This window comes from Borostomias antarcticus, assembly GCF_949987555.1.
Source record: "Borostomias antarcticus genome assembly, chromosome: 4".
In the NCBI taxonomy this organism is placed as follows: domain Eukaryota; kingdom Metazoa; phylum Chordata; class Actinopteri; order Stomiiformes; family Stomiidae; genus Borostomias; species Borostomias antarcticus.
In genome coordinates, this window is record NC_140237.1 from 30,324,755 (window position 1) to 30,340,835 (window position 16,081).

Consider the following 16,081-nt stretch of genomic DNA (forward strand, 5'->3'; position numbering starts at 1 on the left):
TACCACCTGCCAAGGAGAATGTGCTGCAATTTCTCGGATTTAAAATAAAGGAAAACTGCCTATCAATACCATAGGATTCCTTGTGCGTTCAGACTGGATGGACCTAAACGACCTGTGCCACCGCTCTGGAATTCAACCGAAATGGACGGCGCGCGACGGCACCACTGTGACGCTCAACAACAGCATCATTACAGAGCCGCTCATCTGAGCGCGTGCGTCATACAGCATGAGCAGGAAGATGGTGCGCAACACAAGCTGTCAACCAAAACAGCGAGAGCCTCAATATTAAGAATGAGGCGGTTACAGGGCGCTCGGCATTGGAGCAGCCTAAGCTTGCGAGGAAAACATGCTTGTTTAGCTTTTGCAAATCACCTGGCAATCTGGTATCCATCACTACCTGAGCCACACTGTATCTTACACCCAACTCCAGGAAATAAAGAGACTAGGGATGAGACGGTATACCGTAAAACCGTGAACCGCGGTATAAAATGTCCACGGTAATAGAACCGTGACATTCCCTGTGTTTACGGTATTACGTTTACGGTATTATACAATAATGCGCTGCTGAAACTTCAAGAAACTGAACTTCAAGTTGCTTGCAACAGTTAATTTTGTAATTTAATATAAGCTTGCTATTAATAAACTGAGCTTAATTACAATAGTGTGTATTTTCCAGCATGTGTTGCACTGTAGTTCCTTCAAAGTAAAATACTCATTTTTTTATGTGTGTTGGGGAGGTGAAATACCGTAAACCGTACCGTGTAACTAGATACCGTTACCGTGTAACTAGATACCGTACCGTACCGTACCGTAATGCAAAAATCCATACTCACCTAAAAGAGACAATGGCACACATCCTAAATGGCTGTAGCTATTATAAAGGACTGGACATACAGTAAGCAGGCTTGACCGGCTTGTGGACCTGGTCTCAAAGGGCATCAGAGAAGTAGGGGAGAACCGGGTCAAAAGTCGCACTTTTTGGTTTGATTCCATTTACTCCGAAATTAATAGAGATAGAGATTCCACATGTTATGACACACAACTTGCACATGTCCTTCACTATTATCAACTGTAATTTTCGTGCTAGGATATAAGAGCTTAAAATAAATAGGGCGAGAACGGACCGAGTGCAATGCGACATTTGTCCCTGCCGAGCGGGACAGAAGTCTCATAGGAGAGGGGCAAACGTCGCACGGCTGCAAAATGTGTCCTATCTCTGTTTTTTGGGCATGTAATTCTCTTTACTTTCAACGAATGTATTATTAGACATAATATCATGTTTGTATCAAAGTAATCAATGTTATAGGTTCAAAATCCATAGAAATAATGCGGGGTTAACAGCAATGTTTGGCGATAGGATAGCCTATCGGCAGGAAATTAATTTATTAGACGAATGGTTAGTCTGCACTAGTCATTTCCTTGTCTCGTTTCCACTTGAATATAACAGCCTATGAGCTGTCTTTCTTCCAGGAATGTAACAGCCTAGCAGCTATCATCCTTTCAGGAAAGACCACCCCTAGTTGACCTCACTTATCCAGGTGCGCGCGGAGACCCTTACCAGTCAGTTGCCAGTGCGTTCGCTCGAAGTGAAATGTCAATTTATCACATCAAGTCTCGTCTGCTTCTCCACAATATTTAGGCTATAGGTAAGTGATAATCTGCATACAAAGTTGGTCAATAGCATTAGAAAGATCATTAAGAGAGCTTTCATTTGACCTGTTCATTCTGCCCAAATGTCACTCGCGCACCCCTCTGGTTCTAAGCCATCACAACGCGACTTCTGTCCCTCTACGGGATGCGACTTCTGCCCCGCCACGGTCTCCTGTCATTTCTCCCTGGCTTGCAGGCACGACTTGATCGCACAAAACTTGAAACCTATGCTATCATGTAGCCAGCAGATGTGCTAAGAAAAGTGCATATGTTTGCAAACTAATACAAGTGAACACAATTTTACAATCGAAAAATGCTTATGAGACCATTATTTTACTTATATGGGGCAAAAGTGGTTTTCCGTCGTTCTCTCCGTCAAATATGCTGCGGTCGCGCCCAAAATTTGAAGGGAGCTCGTACACGGTAATATGCGCAGGCATGTTTAACCACGTGATTGCAGGTCCAGTCATTCTGGAGAAAATGGCAACGCGACTTTGGTCCCGCGCGACTTTTGACCCGGTTCTCCCCTACAGGAGAAAACAACAAAAATGTATAAGCACAGCACTGTAAAACTCAACCGCTTTGATCACAATAATACTGAAAATAATATATTGTGTGATATCCCAAATACTCCAGATGTCGTTTCCATTAATGAATCAAGAAAATCAGTTATCATCTTTGAAATAGGATGTTCTTTTGACCTGTATGTGGACACTTGCTTCATATTCAAACTCATGAAATACCAGCCCTCGATAGAATGTATTAAGGCCCTAGGATACAACTGCCAACTGATTGTCCTTGTGTTTGGGAATCTGGGGCGTGTTCACAGACTTGTGCTCCGTAGACTGCAACTAGGAGGACGACAAAAGACTGCTGCAGAAAGACTGGCAAAGTACTGCTCAGTCTCAGCAACTATTAGCAGCCTCTCTATCTGGAGAAGGAGATGTTTGATTTATCCTTGAGCGTTGACTATTTGCATATACTATTGCTTACACCTGTTAAGAGTATCATTATTATGACCTCTTCTACTCCTCTGTGTGTTAAGCAGATGTGCATCCAGTGTCTGGTTTAGCCACCATATTGTATAACCTTTTTCTAAATGTTTGGATCAGAAAAAAAGGTTGTTCTTTTGTGGATCCAAATAAAAGCATGTAAACTGTGTGTGTGTGTACAGGGAAGCAGAGCTGCCCGGCCTGCTATCGGACCTGGAGATCATTTCCCAGCCTGTGGAGGAGGAGAACCCGTGCATGGCGCCCGTACAGCTGGTCAGCTTCGGCTACCGTGACCTGCCCCTGGCCGCCCTGGACTTCTCGCTGGCCGGCTCGCAGCTCCTCTCCAACCTGGACGAGGACGAGAACAGGGAGGGGTAAGACCGCGCCCAGACTTCACGAATGCACGGTACGAGCGTGACCGGAGACGGAGGCGTTCCGGTCGGCTAACGAAATCAAGTCGCCACACTTGACATGACAGCTCCCCATTCATCCCTCACGCCATCCAGCTGCACTTCACAACATTACTGTACTCTATGTGTAGACTAAGAGGAAGCCATGTTACTTTGCAGTTAATTAAATACATTTTCTTACAGTAGCTGATAAGCCATATAGCACTTTAGTATCCTATTCCAAGTCTAGGCTGTACAGTGTCTGTAGTAAGTGAGGCAGGATCCATTCATCATGTGAGGCTGAATAACCCTCCTCTCTCTCTGTGTCGGCTACTTACCATAATTGACACGTGAGCCTCAGCTCAGTCTCGCAGAGAATATTCCAGCCTTCACACTCAACTTGAGAACCTGATGTACTGTACCACATCATTATTATACTTGACATTATATTCAATTACGTCACCTCGTCTCACATTCTCAGCCCGAAGTGGGCTGTTGCAACAGGGCTAATTGGGATATTGTCACTTCCGAGGTGTGAAGTCATTTCTGGAAGTGTATGGTTCCCCGGGGGTCCCGGTCTCAGCCATCTGTGGAGACAAGTGAATTAAAAAACAGAAAATCCAAATCCAAACGTTTCTCTTGATGTCACAGGTGCTGCACTTTGAATGCAGACCAAAGCAAATCATTCAAAACCTAGCAGCTCTCCAAGCCCTCCAGGACCTAGGTGGATCTTACTCTAATAGGACGGTCATGTTTTCCATCGCTGGAGTGTAAAATGCTGGCTCGGCACATGGGTATGAGCTCATTTTCCTGCTGTCCTTTTGATTTGTCACAACATTAGCAGATTTGCATGTTCAGGGTTCAAATCTGGCCCACGTACCTCCATCCTGTCCAGGAATAGTGACTCAGACCAGAGCCTGACTGTGAGTTATCCACGGGACGCACATAAACACCATAAGCTTTAACACGGAATCCAGCACGCCTCCTCATCCAAGCGCTCCATTTGACACCGAGGCACCGTCTCGCTCCGCTGGCTTTGTGGCTCGCCAGCCTTGTCCCGGGCAGATGGATCCTACAGACGCACTGACAACAGTGGGCAATGCTGACACCAACACATTACTGTTGTCACAGCCAGAGCTGCTCGCTCACCACAACCCTCATTTGCACCGTTCTACGTCAATGTCACACATACGTACAGTGACTCCATGCCTCACAACACATAATGGTTCCTGTGTGCTGTTGTTATTGTAATTCATGCTATAACCTTGTGTCAGAATGACACACACTCATTTGTTGTTTTATTGTTTTATTGTTTTGAAATGCTGCTTGGCAAAACTCTTGGGACACGGACGTATGAATAATGCATGCCTTCAGCATCTATGTATTATATAGAAACAGTCACCTCTTTGATGGGGATTCCACCTGGGTGTTAGGTTTTTACTCTAGTAGGACTTACTGCAGAAGGGGGTCACTATTTCATATTCAAGTCATTACTATAAAATAGGTCCTTAATAAAACTCCTGTCGGTGACAGTTGTTATTCTCAGTTTAAAAGGTCTAATGAAATTCCTTGAGGCATGAACTCCAGACAGTGCGTATCTTGTTTCAACCCTGGTGTACCTTAAGTGGTACACTAATCCTTCACATGAATCATCATTATCAGCGTCTGTCCTTAACATTAGTGGGGTCATGAGAGCGGAGCGTCCTCGATGGCTCCGCAGGGGGGATTCTGGGAGAAATAAAGGCTGTGTCTCAAGAGTCTAGGGCAGTTCCTTGTCCTGGCTCCTCCTTACCGTACCTCCTCAGATCTAAAAACCCACCCACCACTGGTGAAATTACCTTTTACAATACCTCCTCGTCCTTCACCAGAGACACTTTAACCCACGCACACGCATGCCCACGACACACACACACACACACACACACACACACACACACACACACACACACACACACACGCACACACACAGAACCCTTCAACCCTCAGCCAGAGACCGGCTGTATCAGTCAGTCAGTCAGTCAGTCAGTCATCCAGCATCTCCCAGGTCTCGACACTCAGCAGCCCTGGGCCGTGGGAATGCTTACGCATGTGCTGCTGTCTCCTCATGACTGGATCGATCTGCCTCCCCCGGGAGAACAGCGGCAGGTCTCTTCCCGATGACACTCAGCAACACACACACACACACACACACACACACACACACACACACACACACACACACACACACACACACACACACACACCGTTCCCTCGACGCAGCGTCATCATGTTCAACCCCGCAGGGTGCGAGTGTGATTTCCCCCGACGCCCACATCGTCCGTCAGCGGTCACGCCTGCTCTCGAGTGTCACTCAACGCGATGTGCAAACAAACCACGCGCCGCGCTCGGCTCGGTCTCAGGTAGTTTAGGTGCATTTAAATGAGAGCCCTGCTGGAGAGCAGTATCGCGCCCTATAGGGCCACTCGGCGACGTTAGAAGCGAGCTCACCCTTCGGGAGGCGGGGGAGGGGGGGGGGAATGGGCCTGTTTTTATTGCTGTGCTGAATGATGAAGTGAAGTTGGGAGGAATAGAGATTCGTGCAGCCAATGGCGATCCAAGCCCATCAAAATGATAATGTATCTGAGAGGAATGTGTCCTATGCTCCACTGGCTCTTCCCCTAGGAAAGTGGATTGCTTTCCCAGGCTGCGTTAGGTGGCTCATTGGCTCTCCCTGAGCATGAGGGAGGGTGAGTATGAATGTTATGGGGGTGAGGGAGGGGGGTATTATACATAGGATGGGAGGGAAGTCGTACCGTAGGGTGTTTGGAGAGTCTGTCTGTCTGTGTGTGTGTGTGTGTGTGTGTTTGTGTATTGTGTCACCACACAGTGCAGGTATTTCATCAACATACTGTAGGGACAGCTCATTTAATGAGCTGCAGTGAGTGTCAGCCCCTGGTTTGCGTTTCCCTGGTCTTTGCGTGATATCCTTTCTGTTTATCCGTCTCTGAGGTAAAATTTGACGGACAAAATTATATGAAAAGGCTATATTCAAAGGGGATAAATATTGTATCGGCTTCCACCTTCTCTTGTACAGAAAACTGTACCAGGACCTCTCTGTACTGTATGTCCTTTCACGTGTGTTTCATTGTGCGTCCGCTGCACTGGTTTGATAAAGAAAGTTCTTTAATACTTTCCTGCACACTGCATGATGCACACTGCAGAATGCGTGATGTTCAGCCCTCATCTTATCCTACTGTCGACTCCTCCTCCAAGCGAACGGGAGTGAGAACAAGGGCTGCACATATGAACAGAGAGAGTATTTTATCATGGCCGCCATGCCTAAGAGCCCTGTGTTTGTTTCAGAGACATGTAGTACAGTAGTGGGAATCAGCGAGAGGATTAATCAAGAGAAGAGCTCTCATGTCAACCTGCCCATAAGATGGAGCACCCACCCTCGGCCATGTTTGCATATCATACTGTAGCCCGCAGCGTTGTGAAGGTGGAGTTGACCTCTCTGTTATCTGCCGTATACGCTGCCCCCACTTCACATGGGGATTCGGAGGCAGGATAAGCACTCTTTCACACACACACGCATGCACACGTGCACACACACACACACACACACACACACACTGAGAGAGAGGCCAGGAACAAAAGCTCTCCCGCTGCACTGCGTAGTGATTGTTATCTAATCGCCTGTAATCGTGGTTCACTTCATATTCAAGTTTATGCCTGGCTGTCACCTCTCATTAGAACAAGCAGTGCTCATTCTCTCTCTCCCCAACTCTCTTCCTCACTCCCCCCTCTATCTCTTTCCCTCTTTCTCCCTCTCTCTCTCTCTTCCTCCCTCTCTCTCTCTTCCTCCCTCTCTCTCTCTTTCTGCAGAACATCATTGCCTCGCAATGATGAATATCACTGAATTAAATGTCAATAAAATGTGACTGCCACCAGAGGTTTGGTCCTGATGTCTGCCAAGGACATTTTTCAGTATTTTTGACAGATTATGAAAGTATAAATTTTAAGTGTTCAGATGATGCACCATGCATTGAAATCTGCACATAGGCTATTTGAAGAGGATATGCTTCTGTGAATGTTGGTACACCTGAAATCACTAAGCAGATGGCTACTTTGTCCCCTACATCCTCAATACGCCCCCACAGACGAAAGGCAGCAGAGACACTAGGAACCTTTGGTTTCCCCCAACTCCACGTTTATCTGAGTGAGGGGGGGTAGGTGTGTGCTGGAGAGTTTAAGCACACTTTTTACTGTGTTGCTGCCTAATGTACTGTAGCATGTCTATCAGCAGGAGTGGGCGACATTGTGGGAGGTGGTTGTTCTAGCTAGCATCAGGGGGCATTTGCAGTGTTAGCAGTTTTGGCGCCCGGGCAAGTGGAGTGCAGTTATTAATAGAGTTCAGGCCATCCATCTTCCTGTCCAGGAAAAGCTGGGAGGACCAAGGTGGCGTGGGTTTGTTTCAGCGCTTTCATTGCCGCCCACTGCTCTGGTCATCAAGCTGTTGGGTGTTTTTCTATCCGGAGCTTTTCCGCGCGTGGGATGCTTGTGGGAAAGGAGAACAGGCTGGATGCGGTATGCGGAGAACAGGACCTCGTCCACCCTCGTACTCCGAGGCCGTTACTTCAGCGGTAGACGTTACGTCATAAACCCGAAAGCGTGAAACATGTGAAACACAGATGCCTTGCTGACAGGGTCAGCGGCACCAGGGTCCCGGGCTGCCAGACCTTGAATCTTGAACCTGAACGGGTGCGGAGGCGTGTGTTTGGGTCCTCAGCAGTGCCCCCCCCCTTGGAGAAGCGCGCTGCCTCAGCGGAATGATGTCACCTGACAGCTACCCCGATCAGCGCGCGGCTGCCAGAAGCAGAGGCAGAAGCATATGCCGCTCGTCCCTCTGCTCCGAGTGCGCACAGCAGCTCCGGGCGGGACCTCTCGCCACCGCGGCCAGATGGCCCATTGTGTCCCGGTGGGAGGAAGAGGAAGATGATGAGGAGGAAGAAAACCACCTGCCAGGCACAGGCCAAGGGTCCAAATGTTCCATTGGCCCATTTTCACTTTTTAACAACATGAGTGGGCTAGGCAGATGCGTTACACACTGCGATGTTTTCCAACTGAACATATGGTTTTGGACTTTTGTAACTAAGGTAGCAAGGTTAGGAGAACCTGCAACTGAACTCCCTGAGCCATTATGTCTAAGCTTTAATTGGCAGCAGAACTCTGAATTCAGAATTCAGAATTTTGTGGGCTACAGGTGCGTGTTCCTCCTCCCGTAACTCTTATGTTGAGTGAACATGAGTATGGTCACTTCAGGTCCATCAGTGATGTCATAATTTCCCTCTTAAGTTCAGTCTGAGTGGGCGACAGCAGGGGAGGAGTGAATGTTAATGCAGTTCTGTGTGTAATTATGCATTCTCTGGAGGCTTGATGGGTCTAGCCAATTTGGCCTGATTTAATTAGAGAGCAAATTAGGTAGTCTAGGAGCGACCTGGGAATCAAAGAACTCCGTTATCACCTGGACACCTTTATCTGTCTGCCAAAGGAATAGCTACAGGAAAGAGCTCTGGCAGACTAGTTCTTGTTGAGTAACATTGCTCTCTCTCTCTCTCTCTCTCTCTCTCTCTCTCTCTCTCTTTCTCATTTAATGGAGACTTGTTAGCCATTTAGGCCTCAGACAACCCCAGACAAAATAGGCACTCAGTCGAGTGAAATTAGCTAGCTAAGTGGTCACCTCCAGATCCATAAAATGAGCATTTAACTGACGTGTTTTCAGTTCAAATTGCTGTACACCTGTGATTTGGCCCTCACTACGCCATAATGGGATGTCCAATAGCGCAGTTAAAAAAGATTAGAACCCCCCCTTCCCAGAACAAATTACATCACACAATGTCCAGAGTTCAGTTAAGTTTACTGGAGTTAAGCGCTCATGAGTCTCCTGGTGGTTTAAACGGTGCAATAGTAGACAGATGCTGAACTACATCTCCCAAGATATAAACTAACAAGGCAAAAGGGCGAGATTCTCAGATAAGGGGAAGTTGGATATACTTTCCACACCCTTCTCTGGCGCCTCCACTCAGCCCTCATGTAGACACAGATGGGATCACCTTGCGAGGATGCAGAGACGCTTAATATTCACAGACATGCAAAGTGTGAGATTACTTCTCTGGCTATTAGGGAAAGAGATCAAGTGTCCTGGGAAAAACCTATTAGCGGAGACCAGCTTGTCAGCTTCTCTGCAAATGTAAGCAGAGCTACCTCCGTTCACCCGGTGTTAACGGCCAATTTCCCCATGAACAACCTGAATGTTCAACTTATTTTCTCCATTAGGGAACTGCGTCGCTGTGTACTAGAGATTGAGAGGGATCAGGACTTAGCGGAGTCTGATAGAGGCGAGCGGCTTCACATTCAGCTTGGAACTCGATACCAAGTACGCCATGTACTGTAGTATAACTGTAAATGGTACAGTGACACTAATATCACATTTCCTATACAGTATTATGACAGTATAATATGGTGATGTGATTTAAGCTATATTTATTTTAGTGTTAGTGCTCAGCAAACAGAATGTTTTGGATAACCTACTGTAATATAGATCATAATAATAACCTAATAATCTAACTACAGTACATTGTGGGTTTCATCATGTACGCCATTCGTGCACCACTGTACATACCTCAAATCATTATTCAGTAATCCCTTCCTCCCTCAACTCTTATTAACTCTCATTCATTAAATCATTTACATTCAAAATGCCGTTGAGCTTCATATGCTGAATCTTAAATGTGAACCGGGGAGCCTACGGACCCTCTCCCTCCCATCCTCCTTTCATCTCTCCCTCCATCTTTCTCTCTCTCTCCTCCTCCCTCTCCTCTGCTGAGTTAACTAACCAATACAAGAAGGCCGAGAAATCCATGGCTCCTCTTCTCTCCCATAAAGACTGTGCCAGACTCTCCTTGGGTTTTGTTTGCATGGAAACTGATGGTGTTGTTTGTTCTGTGCTGTTCTGCGATCGATGGTGCACAGGTATATGTAATGGGGAACCTTTCGAATGTAAAACTAATTACCTATGATCTTGCAACATCAGTGATGTTCAGCATATTTTGTGCTTAGTTGGTACTCACCTCTCTGTGCTACTTGGGCAGAAAGCCTGGTGTGGAGGCCAAAATGCGGAACCTGCAGACAGGTTTGTTTCCAGAGGGGCTGGTTTAGATGCTCGCACGCGGCCATGGTGCCTGACTTCATATTTGTCAGGTGAGATTGAATTTCCTGTCGGCACACAGTGACTTGTCAACAGGGGGGAGTTTTAGGCCGTTGCTCCAGGAAGCTTGCAGTCGGTTGTTCATCTTTTTAACTCCCATTTCTTTCCTCTTCACTGCTGATAGAAAAGGTTTGTTTGTGATTTTTCTTAATATGGAACCGGAATGGCAGTATTTGTGAACAGTGCGGTGACATTGCAATAGCAGCTGACTGCCTTTAGAAACCCCAGCATGTGTCCTGCATGGAAAGTGAATACAGGAGTGAGAGCTTTCGGTGTGCTAGGTTTGCATAGAGCCTTTGTCCTCCTCTTGCCAGTGTCCCCCTCGTTTGTCCTGTCCTCATCGATTCAGAATCGATTCTGAATCAAATGATTCAGAATCGATTCATGAATCCCAAAATCGATCTTTTATTTAATGAATGAATGAATAAATGAAGGAATGAATAAATGAAGGAATGAATAGTTCATTAATTCATTCAATGATTCATTCACTCATTCATTTTTGGAAATCAGTATCGATACCCAGCCCTAGTATTGATGTGTTGCATAACTTGGCAGTCATGTAATTAAGGTTACAGCTAAAAAAAAAAAGAAGTTTTTAGTAACACTAACCGAATCGATCTTGAATCTAATCGAATCGTGATAATCGATTCTGAACCTGAATCGATTCTTGAAATTCGACTCGATACCCAGCCCTAACAGTTAGGCTCCTCTAATTGCAGTGGCCCTGTAGGTCGATGGGCTCCTGTCCATCTCTCTCCCTCCCCTCCTGCCTCTGGCTTCCATTTCCTCTGTCTGTCTTTGTCTGTCTCTCTCTCTCTGTCTCACTATCTTCTCTCTCTCTCTCTCTGTCTCACTATCTTCTCTCCCTCTCTCTCTCTGTCTCACTATCTTCTCTCTCTCTCTCTCTCTCTCTCTCTCTCTCTGTCTCACTATCTTCTCTCTCTCTCCCTCTCTCTCTCACTGACAAGGAGGGCATGTATGGTGTGAATGAGAGGACCCCATGGGGGTCACGTGATGTCATCAGAGATGCACTGATCACATAAAGCTGCCAAGATGATGTCAACAGTGCACTCGCACGGCGGTCTCGCGCCCACGTCCTCGCCTCTCTCACCGCAGGAATAGCTATTCTTCACGTTTCAAACCTCTCCGCACCTCTCTCGCTCGTTGTTCTGGATGGAACCGCGATTCATCACGCCCCGGGAAAACATTTTCTCTGATTGATCTATGCAGTAATGCCGCTGAGTTTGTCAGAAATGGGACTCTGTGTGCTGTAAGATGGTGATTGAGAGTTCGATCCCACAGGTCACTATGAATGATCCTATTTGTTTCCTAGACTGGCTGGGGGATTGTTCATGAATTAGATTGGATGGGGGATTGTTTATGAATTCCGATGCCGTACACCTCTGTGGAAGCTTACAGGCAGGCTGTATACAGTTCCAAACAGCGGTGACCCTCTTTTGGTCTAAAATGGCAAATATTTTGGATGTTCTGTTTCTCAGAAAAGGAGGGTTTCATATCCTGGAATGTAGAAGGTCACGTCGTGCCTCTAGTTTCAACTACAGAGAGAAAGAGAGAGAGAGACAGAGAGACAGAGAGAGATAGAGAGAGAGACTCAGGTAAGGGTCTGGGAAAGAAGCTGCTGTTCCCTATAATCAGTCAGTGATGCTTCAGCAAATAGACTGTGTAAAACAAATCATCTGTGATTACATGATAATCCTCTTGATTGCATGTTCTAATCTGTGCTTTATGAGAGTAAATAGGAGAGGAAATAAGAGATCAAAGCTGTTCACGTTCCGAGTTTAGCGCCTGTCTGAGAATATTCCAGTTGATAGGGTGGAATGAGTGGTGGACGTGGTGTCTGTCCTGCTCTACTGCACTGCAGTGTGGGTAGAGGAGTTCTTCATCAGGGTTGATTGCCGTGTTGTTTGATTGCCGTGTTTGGCCGCTCACTGCCCCGCTCCCTGGTATTGATCAGTTTCATGATTTAATCTGCCACCTCTGTTTCCCTGTTCCCTGGCCAGCCCTGCTCATCTACTCCACGCCAGGCGTCCTCTGATAGCTATATCAGCCTAGCACGCACGCTGGGGGGGGCAGATAGCGTTTAGCAGGACGGGGAGAGACGTGTGTGTGTGTGTGTGGGGGGGGGTGTTGGACGGAGAGACTAGCGTGTCTCGGACAGAGAGGGAGAGAATGAGATACGACGACGACATGGAGACAGAGCGGCTGGAGATTTTTATCAAACTACGGTAATAGAGAAAACAAGAGTGGACTTTGTTGATGCTGTAAGTGAACTGGACAGTAAGTGACCGCACAGTGCAGCCCAGTACACCCTCTTGACAGGGAGGTCACTCTGACCGTTGTCCTTCTGTGTTAAGTGACTGAGACCAAGCGGACTCTATCTCTGAGCTGATTAAAGCCGTGCTCTTTCTGACTAATGTTCTAATCTGATTAATTCACCTACTGCATGTGTCACCACAGTGAGCGTGTCCCTTTGAGGTCAACACCAACATCAGCTGTGACATGAGTTACTCACAGAGTACTCCAAGTGCTCGCCACATTTAGGCTGTGAGTCTCATGCGTCACCCTCCCCTGCGGGCGTGATGTCAAGTCTGTGACGCGCTTCTGTCAGTCCTCTGCAGTTCTCTGTCGGAGTGGACGGACCTCATGTGGCCGCTGTGGCTCAGTGGTAGAGTGGGTCGTCCAATGATTGGAGGGTCGGCGGTTCGAATCCCACCTCCTCCTGTCCACATGTCGAAGTGTCCTTGGGCAAGACACTGAACCCCAAATTGCTCCCAATGAGCAGGTTAGCACCTTGCATGGCAGCTGCCGCCATTGGTGTGTGAATGGGTGAATGAGAGGCCATTGTAAAGCGCTTCTATATAAGTGCAATGGTAAATGGTAAAAATGTCTTCCTCGCCGTCTGTTTGTTGACCGGGCCTAATAACCACGGACGACTGGTCTCTCCTCTGCCATGACACTGCCCTTGACACTCACTAGTACAGTAAAAGCTGTCCTCTTTTCCCATCAGATAGGGTTATGACATTAGGGTGGGACATTATGCAGTCATATGGAGTTGTGATGGGTGATTTCAGGTACCATTACTCATAGGGAGGAGGCCTAAAGAGGGACTGGACACATTAAGCTAGCGGAGAGAGTAATTCATCTCTACTATTTCATTTTACTACTCCTACTCAGGGATCTTTTATTGTCCCGGCGAGATTATCATATTTCTGTCTCTGTGTAGAGATAGGTAGCATATTTGAACTATGAAATCATGCGCACGTGCGTTTTAATTCGAGATTCTTCTAACTGCATAAAGTAGTCCCGACTATCGAGTGGAGTCATTACGGAAACAAGAGTTGTAGAATTGTGTTATGCAAAGTGAAGTTAGTCTGAACAACACCGTAGCTACTGGCGCCAAGTGGGAAGCCTTTTCCATTGTGGTCTTTTATTCTCATTCCCATCAATTAGATGATTGATTGATAATAGTGGCTCACCCCCGCGTCTTTGCTGTGGCTAGCTCCAAGGTAGCATGGAGGATAGGTTTTGGCTAATTGCTTTGTGTCTCTGAGGGTGTTCTTTCCTGGCATCTCCATGTCTCGAGGCTAAAGCAGTCCAGGGAACAGCTTGTGTTTGCACAGAGAATAATGTCCTCCCTTGTTTGATAGCATATGTTGTGAGTAGAGAGGCCAAAGAGAGAAAGTAAATCGGTTCAGTTTCATTGCGAGGGTAGGCCTACATTCACCAGGAGGTGGATCCATTATCGCCAGTTCCTACAATCTGGCTCTTAGTTTATATGGTCTTACACACGGCTAAAAGTGTTTTAGTAGGTTTTAGTTCATCTGAATATGACTTTGGAATATTTTGTGTAATTCAACCAATTTACTGAGAGGAATTAGAGTGAGATCAGTCTTCACCTGAATCACTGTCCCACAGAGCCAGGAAGACGCAGAAGACTTTGATGTGCAGATAATACCGTACACTCTGGTACACAACGGTACGGCAGTCGCTGATTTTCCACTCCTACCCAGCAAACACGCAACGTCAGGGAGACGTTCAGATCATGTCTTAATAACGTCCGTCGGTCCTGAACCCCGTTTGTACGTCTGCTGGACCCCTCAATATTCACACGTCTGGCTTGGACCCCTCTAAGACGTGTGTGGACGTGCAAAACGGGTTCAATGTCTGAACGTTAAAAAAAAACATTCATTCTGGCTCCTAATTGGATGTCTTTGGACGTCCGAAAAAGACAAAAAATACATCTAAAAGACGTCTTTAAGACGTGTCTTTGCTCAGTGGGTACTTTTCCTTCCCCCGTCCGATGCCAGGCGGGCGCACGGAGACGTCGTGCAGACGTCGTGCCCAGCCCCCGAGCCAGGCTGGCGTAGTAAGTGCATCCTGGGAGTATCGGCGTGTCCCGGCTAGAGCAGACTCACGACCATCTGGAACACGCAGACTCCAGCCCCACCCAGCGCCAGAGAGATGATTGCTAACAGCGGGATTATGCCTTTATTAGATTAGCCTAGCATTGTTTACAGGCCCGTGGGCATGGCCCTGCCAAGTGTATCCCGCTAACACTCCCCTCAGAGAGACTTGGAGGCGGGGGGGGGGGGGAAGTGAGCAAATCGGCAACTGCTCAGAGTAGGCTAGGCTACCTTATACCGCCTGGTAAACATGTTACTCTCTGTCCAGTCAGAAGGAATGGTGGGTGCTCATACAGTATTTAGGCAGTTTTGCATTACCTACTGATTTTATTCATGGAACTTGTTTATTCACATGTCTCTCCCAATTCCAGACTAATGGGCAGCTCCAAGGCCATTTCTCTGTTGAATGACCGAGGAGCAGTTCAGGACTGCAACCTCTCCCTTGGGAATAGCTGTGTGTGTGAGAGGGATGTCCTGATCTCTACACCCCCACTCCCGTCTGCGTGACTTGCTGAAAACACAGCCTTATCCTACCGCTGCCTTAGAACGAATTAGCACCATGCTAGGGAATGGAGACGTGATCACAGAGAGGGCGCAGGCTGCCAAGTGGACCGCTAGCCAGTACCTGGGGAGGAGGGGAAGGTGTGGAGGCCAGAGCCAACTTTCCACTCCAGCTGGAGGGCTGGCGAGCGGTCTGATTTCTGCTGCCTCCCCCTGACAACCCAGGGTAGTTGGTCTGGGGAAGACAAGGGATCTGGGATAAGCTGGGTTCTTGGAGAGATATTTATGACTATGTTCAACTTTTAACCTTTTATTTTGCTGCAGTGCAGACTGTGTCTCAAATACCTCATATCTCAGATCTCTTTGGAAATATCAATAAAGATGTTGCCTTGTAATACAAATAGGGATATTCCTCAACCATGCATTCCTCAACACTAACCCCCTACATTAATTTCAAAGGGTTTTAATTTACTATTCTGATCACAGAATTGACTGAGGAACTAGTCACTAACTCAAAGAGCCTCAGTGTCCCTTTCTCTTAATACAGCCTCTGTTCGTCCTCATCCCTTTGGCCTCCAAGTTTAGATCAGAGAATTGTCCCTGTTGGCTGTGCTAAGTGTCAAATAGCACCCTCTGCTGGTGATAAGAGGGAACGGCAGTTTACACACAGTTGTACAGTACAAGGATTGCACTCCCCCCCCAATTAAGTCTACTCATTTACCAAAACAATTATATTACTGGATTCGGTATTGTAATTTTGCATCAATTAAATGACATAATTGCAAATACAGCGCTTTATATTACATACACGCATGATACTTCATAAAAGTATCAGTCATACAACCTGATATTGCACTTTCCCACAGTTCCTGCTGTCTC

At 46.9% G+C, this 16,081-nt stretch overlaps 1 protein-coding gene across 1 annotated transcript in view; it reads left to right on the plus strand.

The window, feature by feature from the left end:
* Positions 1-16,081, plus strand: part of LOC311308473 (transmembrane protein 266-like) — a gene marked incomplete at both ends in the record, with an annotated part of 45,645 nt that overhangs the window by 13,370 nt on the left and 16,194 nt on the right. Inside the window, one exon of the mRNA XM_084437432.1 lies at positions 2,825-3,016. Within this exon, the coding sequence (XP_084293558.1) occupies positions 2,825-3,016 (192 nt within the window). The remainder of the gene's footprint in view (positions 1-2,824; positions 3,017-16,081) is intronic.